We start from the raw sequence: 9,840 nt of genomic DNA on the forward strand, positions 1-9,840 counted from the left end.
TTCTCCATTCGGACCCCATGCAGGGGAAGGAAGGAGCTGTCGCTGGCCCAGTGGGTGGGCGAGGGAGCAGGGAGGAGGGAATGGCTGCCCCTCTGGAGCAGGGTCCTCTGGAACCTTAGAGATAAGCTCCCAGCCACCCACCTTAATGACAAAACCCAGAGATGAGGTGGATGGAGACCGGCTTTCAGGGCTGGGTCCATGTCTAAGGATCAATGTGTATAGTGACCTTCCTAACACCTGGGAAAAGGATGTTCACAGACAGCAGGAGCTCCATTCTCTAAGCATCCCACCTCAGCAGTGCCAGCAGCTTACAGTACAGGAGACACAGATAGGATGAGAGTGAGCAGCCCCCACCCACCCATGGAGGAGGACTAGAACCCGAGGGAGCTCTGCCTCTTGTCTTGCGGGCTCCACAAGAAACAAAATGCCTCCGTGCTGCTCCGCTGTAAGAGGGAGCTGGGGGGCTCCACGTGACAGGTGCAGAGGAGGTCACTCTAGGAGGTCATTTTCAGCAACACAAAGACATGGAAAAATCCAGTCACTGTTCCTAAAACATGTGACGAGCACACCAGTGGTCTACATCCCATGTACAAGGTGATGCTTTGGAGACGTGTGCATGTTACCCAGGGTGAGCCAACCAGAATCTTTGCTAAAATGGTTAAAACTCTGGTAGACACTCTAGAAACATATGATACAGAAAGACATACACATGCACATAGAGATGAGATCAGAGGTGAGGTGATGAGAAAGAGAAGAAACATATTGCAGAAAATAGAGATGCAGAAAGAAACAGAGGAGTAAAGAGATGCAGGTGCATAGTGACCAAGGTGCAGACAGAGAAAAGTGAGACCAAGAGGCAGCGAGGCAGAGAAGAGACCCAACAAGGAGACAGAGACACAGGTGCAGAGAGACACACTGAGAGAAACATACAGGGGCCAAGAGAGACACCCAGGGAGAGAAGGGGCACAGACAGAGACAAAACAGAGAGGGAATAACTCACTGAACATCCGGATCTAGTCTCTTCTGAAATCAACCTGACCCCAGGTTAACTTGTAACATAAACAAAGTAAATCTGTGTTGGATTTCTATCATTTGAAACCAAAAGTAACACTTTTATTGCCAATTATACTTTCTCAAAAATAAAAATTGACCCTGATCAATGAGACTTGCCAGAATATACTTGAAGCATCAGTGACCAGAGGCCACTGCATCCATCCAGAAACAAGTCCAGCGGACTTCCCTACAGGATTCTCACTGAACTGGAAGAGCGGCCAGTGCACCCTAGGGCCCCCGCACTCAGCACCAGGGCTAAAGAGCCATGAGGATGTTAAGATGGAAATGATACTCTGTCTCCTTCCCACCTTACCCGGCACCCCAAGATGCTTCTAGTCTCCTTTCAAGGAAACCCCTCCTTCTGGTCCCTGGCCGGCTGGGTCACCTCAAAATATGTTCCTTTCATTCTGCAGTGGTTTCCTACCTCTGCTCATGTAAGGAGGTTCGGGATACAGACAACTCAGAATGTGTTTAATTATGATAAACAGCTCCACAGGCAGGTAATTGGTTGCAATGTGCTCTCTGGGACAGGCTGTGGGGGGACAATGCAGACAGGACACCTGGGTGGGGACAGGCAGAGGCTCCAAGTGAGGGCAGGAGGCAGCATCGCAGTCACATCCTTGGGGGGTCACGGGAGGTGGACTGAGGATTCCCTGTAGGACTCTGATCTAAGAGACGGACAGGCTAACAGACAGCCGGGCAAGAACAGGCACGCATTTCAGAGGAGCAAAAACCAAGCCCAGTGAAGCTTCCTCAGGCGTCAGTGCAGGAGCCCTGCAGAAGAGAGAGTGGTCAGCACCGGCACCCTGAGGACGAACCCTCTCCCCTCCTCTCAGGGTCCTGCAGCCTCAAAGGATTAGAGCTGAGGTCCAGGGCATACGGTCATCTCCTCCCCCACTGTCTGTGTGAAGTGAAGTCAGCCACAGAGGACACGCACTTCAGCTCCACACAGAAGTGAGGGAGCTGCTGTCTTCTGGGGAATAGGGAGACGTCACTCTTTTCAGTGAATTAGATGATAGGTCACCTGCTTCTGCTGCTAGTCGGCTCTTTCAGTCACTTATAAATGCCCAGAGGCAGTGGCCACCAACATGCGTCACAAAGTGGGCACCATCTCAGTGTCAGACACACAAGACGCGGCTCTGGCTCCACGTCTCACAGAAAGATGCCATCAGAGCTAAGCCCTGGGGCCTGATGACAAGCCCAGAACTTCCTACAGGAACTGGGTGATGTTCTCCCCTAACCCTAGAGTCCATGGCAGGGCAGAGGCCATGAACCGAGACCTTTGGGACAGGCACACTCACCTCACACCCCTCCTTCTTTTACCTGTCCTCACCCAGCCCCCCCCCCCCCCCCCCCCACTGAGTCAGAGCAGAAACAGTACCTGCAGGTGGAGGCCCGTGGGATCCTACAGAAGGAAGTTGTACAGAGAAGGTCTCGTTACACAAACAGCCAGTCCCTCCGCCACCCCAAAGGGAAACGAGATAAGTGACTTAACTGGACATTTATTTCCCCTCCCCACCAGGCACAAGGCCTTAACTTCCCTAAGCTAAAATGCCTCAGAATGAATGATCTGTCACTAGAAGGAAGGGAAGTCAATGCTCTGACCTTCTTTAAAGTAGAATCTTTCAAAAAGGATCCAGTGAGACAGAGATGAACTGTAAGAAGTCTGGGGTCCACCCCAGCAGTCACATCTGTGGGGGGCTACCTTTCACCCAGTAAAGTCAAAGACCACAGTCCCCCCCCAAGCCTGCTCTGCCCCCACCACCAGCCCAGCCCCCTTCTTCCAGGTCAGGAGGGGAGTTACTCCCAGAAGCAGAGTCCCCCCCCCCCAGAGTCTCAGCCACAGCCCACCTCCCCAGGTCCCCAGAGCCCTCACCCTTCTGCTTCCTGTGACGGATGAGAAGGCCCAGCCCCAGGAAGATCAGCCCCAGCACGAGGCCCCCGACGCCGCTCAGCATCTTGCTCTGGGCAGACTCAGACTGCGCCCCTGGGGAGCAGAGCCGGGGTGTCAGCGCTGGTCCCCACACCCTCAGTGTCCCTCTGGGGAGCAGAGCCGGGTGTCAGCGCTGGTCCCCACACCCTCAGTGTCCCTCTGGGGAGCCGGAAGTCCAGTCTGAGGTACGGGAGGTGGGGTGCCAGGGGGATCTACTTCTCCATCTGTCCCCCCAGGGGGAGGGACCAGACAGTAAACCCTTGGGCACAGCGGGTGGGTGAGAGAGAGGGGGTGGACCCTGCTCCTGAGACACGTCCTTAACCTTGGACCCTAGGAGCCCTGTCCCCAGCTGCACAGTCAGTCCTGCAGAGCCCGGGGCTGGTTCTGGGCCACGGTGTGTATGGTGACCTCCCTAGTGTCAGGAATCCTCTGATGGCCCTGCCATGGCACAAGAGGGACTCCATGTCCTGTGACACCCAGCTCAGTAGTGACCTCAGGGACGGGGACGAGGTGGGACGGGCAGGGAAGCCCCGTTTGTTCTCTGTCTTGTGGGGCCCCCGGTGAAGGGAAACCAGCTGCCCCTTACGCCACTCCACGGTGATGGGGCTCTGGACGCTGGGGTGCTCCACGCGGCAGGTGTAGACGTCTCCTCGCTGGGGGGTCATCTCCAGCATCACCAGGACCTGGTAGGTCCAGTCCCCGTTCTGAATAAGGGGCGTGGACACGACGCCGGCGGTCTCCTCCTGGTCGTTCCGGAACCACCGGACTTTGATCTGTCTGGGGTAGAAATCCGTCACGGAGCAGACCAGCATGTTGTGGTGGTGCAGGGCCTCTGTCTTGGCTGGGGAGATGGTCACTGTGGGCTCCACTGAGGGGGTGACAACAGGAAAAGACAGAGTGAGACGTGAGAGCCCATGACTAGTCTCCCCACGGGGAGAGTTCTCCTGGTACCAGAGTGAAAGATGCCTGATTCCAGGTGAGTGGGACCTCTTTGTTAGCTTAAGGAAACACATGGGTCGGTTTATCTTTCAGTCTCAAGAGATAATAGTAATCATTTTATGGGGGTTATTCTTTTTAATCCAATTGACTAATTGCTATCTTATACAGGCCACTATTCGTAATATTTTTTTTTAACTAAGGATAATAACCCTGGACTTCTTTTCCCTCACACTATTAAAAGTGACCATCGGGATCAGCTCTAGTGAGTCACACTCGGGCAGTGACACTGTTTTCTGTTAGTCCCGCTGCTCCTCACAGTACAGAGAATACAACAGTTTTGAGACTCTTGCTGGATTTGAGACCATCAGCACTGGTCACAGCTCCAGGAACAGTAATATGAATTGAAAAATAGGAATGTACAGACATTTCTACATCCAACAAAGTAGGACGGCAGTGACCATCACATCCTTCCTTCAAAGCAATGTTTCTCAAACAGGCCCTGTTCTATGATTCTCAGCGTGTAATAGAACAGAATTTAACAGCAAGAGCACTTCTGACATGCTGCCCATCAACAAAGCATCTCCCTCGCCGTTAGCCCAACCTTAGCTCAGATGCCATTCTGTGGTGAGCTTTCCATAAAAATTTATGTTATTAAATACATAAACTTCCATAGCAACATCATATATGCCCCCTACATTTTATTCACTTATTCAACAAACACAAATTTAACAGGCCCTGGGAATAGAAATTAAACAACAGACCATGGTCCCAGTCCTAAAAAGTACTTGCAATAGAGCCAAAACATAAATGTTATTTTAAAAGTTTGTAATTTTTGAAGAAAAAGAGAGGGAAACCTGAAAACCAGTAACACTGTGAAGTCCCTTATCTTCTCAGACGGCCGCTCGCTCGTGGTCAAATACCACACACCTCTCCCTACTGATGATTTATATGTCTCACCCTCTACCTCTCCAGCTGTGTTACTGCCTCTCCCTTATTCCTATGGTGAGAAACTATACTACATAGTCCATGTGTGTTTTATCTATTTGAGAATATTACATTCACTTATTTTCTTTTTTTCTTAATTTTCATTTAACATTCAAGCCAGTTTAATTACTAGCAGCCTGCCTTACTCTATCCGCTCATTATTAAGAACTGTTTCCTTGTTCTGAAACCAGACATTCCTGTCACGTGTGTTCTCTGTAGAGAGTGTTATGAGACTCTTGCAGAGCTGGGCTGGGTGGATGAGAATGTGAAGTGACCAGGTAAGTAAGGGGGACGTGCTGAGGTCGGCAGGTGGTCTCAGCACTCTTTACAGACACCTCTGAGCCACCGTCTGGAAGGGATCACGCTTCCACCTCAGACTTCAACTCTGCTTCAGGCTCTCCCCCTGGAGACTGACTATGTCCATGGTCACCTAGACGGACTCATAAAATCTGTCAGCTTAGGCCCTGGCTGGTTGGCTCAGTGGTAGAGCGTTGGCCTGGCATGCAGGAGTCCCGGGTTCGATTCCAGGCCAGGGCACGCAGGAGAGGCGCCCATCTGCTTCTCCACCCCTCCCCCTCTCCTTCCTCTCTGTCTCTCTCTTCCCCTCCTGCAGCCAAGGCTCTATTGGAGCAAAGTTTGCCCGGGTGCTGAGGATGGCTCTGTGGCCTCTGCCTCAGGTGCTAGAATGGCTCTGATTGCGACAGAGCGACGCCCCAAGATGGGCAGAGCATCACCCCCTGGTGGGCATGCTGGGTGGATCCTGGTCGGGTGCATGCGGAAGTCTGTCTGACTGCCTCCCCGTTTCCAGGTTTGGAAAAATAACAAAAAAAAAATCTGTCAGCTCAGATGGACTGAGAGTTAAAACAGAGAGCACAAATTCAAGAGAAAAATGTTAAAATAATTTTTTGTGAAAAATACATGAAATAACAAAAATGTAAGTAGTTGGTGGCATGAGGATGTGGGTCAGAGAGCAAGAGAGTGTAAAGTCAGCTAAAGGTTATGTGAATGTATACAGGTAACACTGGGGTCACAATAGGGACCCATCAGTGAACTCCCAATCCCCTGAAGTATCATCTTGTCTCAACACTGAAAATTGGCAAGAATAGACTTATTTTGCTGCTTCTGGTCATAACTGGATTTAATGAGGCTTTGCTTCCATGTGATATATGCATGTGATATAGAAAATTATAACCATTGTATGCAGAGGAGGCTTCAGGACCTGATAAATAGCTGTGGGCTAATTAAAGTGTATATTATGTACCAATATTAGTATATTAAAGTGGTGATGCTAATTCCTAACACACAAGTAGTTGTGACATTAAGTAGCATAATAGAGATGGTGATCAGGGCTTCTGGGGACAGGGGGGGCAGGTCTAGGTCAAAAGAAACCTGAAATGATTTTTATTCAATTATTACACAGAATCAATTATTTACTTCAAACTTGAGCTCGCCCTGGCTGGATAGCTCGTTTGGTAGAGCATCATCCTGAGGCACAGAGGTTGTGGGTTTGATCCCCTGTCAGGGCACACACAGGAACATAACCATGTGTCTGTCCTTCTCTCCCTCTCTTCCTTCCTCTCTCTCTAAAATCAGTAAATAAAAGATAAAAATAATAAAATAATAATACTTTTTTTTAAATCAGCTCTATTGAACCATTTGTTGTGCTCTTCTAAGAAATTACAACACCATTCAAGTGTTGTTTTTATTTTAGTAAACACTTTTTTCCTCACACTTTGCAGTCACAAACTCTAAATTATTAAGATCCAAATGAAGAAGAGTATACGTTAACACATTAAGCAAAACTGGACAAAATAATAAAGTCAGTTTTCGGCTCTTCTTACCCTTGTGTTTCCTGCTGAGCCTACCTGGACGGCAGCTAGAACATTTATGCAGGAAGCTCACAGAGGTTGTGAGCTCACTCCATTAGTGACTGTCCCTCATGCCAGAGAGGTCCGTCCAGGAGTAGTGACAGACATTTAAGAAAATAGGATTGAGGTGAATAATAATTTGAGACCAAAAAGCCAAAACATTACACGTCACGGCTCTGACACACAAGCCGGTGTGCGCGGGCCAGGTGGCCACTGAGGAGCAGGGCACACCCTCCCTCGGTCCCACCCCACCCCAATAGAGGGATTGCTGGGTCATGTGGTAGATCCATTCTTTATTTTTTTGAGGAACCACTGTACTTTCTTCCATACTGGCTGTACCAGTCTACATTCCCACCCGCAGGGAGTGAGGGTTCCTTCTTCTCCACAGCCTCTCCCACACTTGTTACCTGTCTTGTTGACAACAGCCAATCTAACAGGTGTGAGTGGTATCTCATTGTATTTTGATTTGCATTTCTCTAATAGCGCAGGCGCAGGTGGGTGGAAAGAACCGAAAAAGGAGCCACCGCTCTGGACAGCGTGGGGGGCTCGAGGAGAACCGGGCCGGCTGCCGGGTCAGTCCCGCTGAAGCCCCCCGGACGCGCCCGCTATCTGTCCCGTCCGGCCCCAGGGCTCAGGTCTCAAGGCCGCCCGTCCCCGCGCACAGAGACCCGTCCCGGCCGAGGGTGGACGGTGGGCGCTCACCTCGGCGCTGCAGGGTCGTGTGGGCCTCGATCCCGTAGTTGTGTCTGCACACCGTGTCTATCTCGGCCCGCGTGCTGTCCAGGACGTCCTTCTGCCCGTTCCAGTACTCGGCGACCAGCCGCCCCAGCTCGGTCACCGCGCGGTACTCCCCCACGTCGCTGTCGTAGCGCGCGTACTCCTCCTGGTTGTAGATGTGGCTGGTGACAAGCTGCACGCGCTGCGTCCCGTTGGTGAAGTAGCACAGGCCCTTGAACTGGTACACGAAGTCTCCTGCGGGGACCGCGGGGTCAGCCTCAGCCCGCCGCCCGCGCGGCCGCTCGAACTGGGTTCCGCCCGAGAATGTTCCGCCCCACCCCTGCCCCGGGCGTCCGGAGCTGCCCGCGGAGAGGGAGGGACAGAGGGGGAAGTGTCCCCGAGGACAAGCCTGCGGCCTGTGACCCCGCCGGAGCCTGACCGCCGGGACGGGAACGCGGTGCGGTGACTTCACATCCGTCCCGCACTCGGTCCGGCAGGACCTCCCACAGGAAATCCCATTTTCCATGGACTCCCGGGGCCTCGGAGACGCGTGTCCACGAAGGAAGGACAAAGAAGGAGAGAACCGTCTAGAACTCAGCTTGTCCTCGCCCGGAGAAACACATACTCGTGACCTCGACTAAGTGCCGTCCTTCCCACACTGTGTGGTTAGCAGGGACCGGCACCCCGACTCCCAGAAAGTAACATGTTATTCATGGGAACAGCACAGGATTTCCAATGAGGTAAATCAGATCCCAGCTACGCTGTGCCGGTTACCAGCGGGGACGGTTCCTCAGAGCGTCCACACCGTGAGTGTGATTGTGTAGAAAGACCCTCACCCCCACACCCAGGGGTCAGGACACTGACAGGACTGACGTGAAGGTGGGATCCGGTGTCTGAAGTACCTGGTTTCCAGTGTGTGTGAGTCCCCCTCACATTCTCCTCTCCCAAGTCCAGTCCTCCATCCACTCACGACCCGAACCCCACTGCACTCACTAGGTGACCACAGAGCAGGGAACCCTGAAGTCAAGTCTCCGTGTCTGTGGGCCCCACTCAGCTGCACCCAGATTCCAAGACGTCACCTCCACACCCTCCACTCGGGCTCAGGAAGGTGGGGTCCCTTTCCTCACATCTGACCCCACGGAGACCACTGCTCCCGACATTTCCCAGCCCAGGTCCTTAGCACTTAGTCCAGACAGGGTCGTGGGGACCCCGAGAGGACAATCCTGTGTCTCTTCTTTGGAGAAATTCTATCTTCATAAATATCCCTGTTCCTGTCCCTGGTCCTAGGCGCACCCTGTCCTCACTCCATTATAGCTGGTGGATGGGGACTGTCCTCACCTCCTCATTAGAAGGTGGAAATGAGAATGTAACAGAGCTCTCTCTCCCAGAGAGGACACGTGTGACAGGAGACTATTCTCAGGTCACAGCCACCCCACGCCCGGCCTGGGTCCCTCAGGGCCCCTCCCAGGCTGGCGGCTCTGGGGTCAGCTGCCCTGCACTCACGTGGAGAGTCTCTGCCCTCGGCCACGGGGGCGCTCAGCGCCACCAGCGTCACCAGCACAGCCGCCGTCTGAAGGCCGCCGGGGACCCGCAGAGCCGTCTTCCCGGACATGATCGGTGACAGAGGAAGAAGTAATGCTGGTGAACACAGCTGCCCCTGATGACCTCACTGGAGTCACTCCAGAGAATAAACCCTGTGAAAGCGTCCCTGCAAGGTGGGATCTGAGAGTCCCAGGAAGGGAGCCAATCAGCACCGGAGCTGACGTGCATCATCTGTCTCTGGGCAGATGTTCTCTGTGAAGGTTCTTTATCCAGTGCCTGGAACCGCGTCCTCATCAAATTGCACTGAATGAACCTGTGAAGAGTTTCTCTCAGTTGGAGAAGATTTGAAGATTGAATGCCTTAGGGGTTTAAAGAACCAAGAGAGAAAAATGATTGAGGAGCAGACATCTTTGTGACATTTAACTAAAATCTATTGTTCTTACACTTGAGACTTTTAGTAGGGCAAAGTAAGTGAGAGATGATTTATCAGGGGAGAGAAAATTATTGTCACTGAGATGTTACTTTCTCTTATCTTAGAGAGACACTCTGAGGAGCCTTAAGATGTGGTGGGAAGAAACAGCTCTAAGAGGAGATGGTTTTTCTTTTTTTAAAACAAATACAGCTTTTTTTAAATTTTAATTTACTGATTTTAGAGAGACACAGAGAGAAAGAGAAACATCAATTTGTTGTTCCACTTAGTCATGCACTCATTGATTGATTCTTGTGTGTGCCCTGACCAGGGATCAAACCCACTACATTGTCATATCCATACAATAATCTCACCAACTGAGCTAGCTATCTGGA

The 9,840-nt window shown here is 51.8% G+C and overlaps 1 protein-coding gene across 1 annotated transcript; it reads right to left on the reverse strand.

Moving 5' to 3' along the window:
- Positions 1-1,503: 1,503 nt before the first annotated feature.
- LOC136321073 (HLA class II histocompatibility antigen, DQ beta 1 chain-like) lies at positions 1,504-9,181 on the reverse strand. Its single transcript, XM_066254148.1, has 6 exons — positions 8,998-9,181; positions 7,480-7,749; positions 3,573-3,854; positions 2,930-3,040; positions 2,435-2,458; positions 1,504-1,827 (listed from the first exon to the last, which is right to left on the reverse strand). The coding sequence occupies exons 1-6, from the start codon at positions 9,104-9,106 to the stop codon at positions 1,814-1,816; spliced, it is 810 nt and encodes a 269-aa protein (XP_066110245.1). The 5' UTR covers positions 9,107-9,181; the 3' UTR covers positions 1,504-1,813.
- Positions 9,182-9,840: the final 659 nt, after the last annotated feature.

This window comes from Saccopteryx bilineata, chromosome 1 (genome assembly GCF_036850765.1).
Source record: "Saccopteryx bilineata isolate mSacBil1 chromosome 1, mSacBil1_pri_phased_curated, whole genome shotgun sequence".
NCBI lineage: Eukaryota > Metazoa > Chordata > Mammalia > Chiroptera > Emballonuridae > Saccopteryx > Saccopteryx bilineata.

Bases quoted from the DNA above. Each gene is read 5' to 3' on its own strand.
- LOC136321073 (XM_066254148.1), bottom strand. From the start codon at position 9,106: ATGTCCGGGAAGACGGCTCTGCGGGTCCCCGGCGGCCTTCAGACGGCG. The intron at 3,855-7,479 runs GTGAGCGCCCAC...TCACCCCCTCAG, and splicing joins CACGACCCTGCAGCGCCGAG to TGGAGCCCACAGTGACCATC. The intron at 2,459-2,929 runs GTGAGGGCTCTG...TTCCTTCTGTAG, and splicing joins CCGTCACAGGAAGCAGAAGG to GATCCCACGGGCCTCCACCT.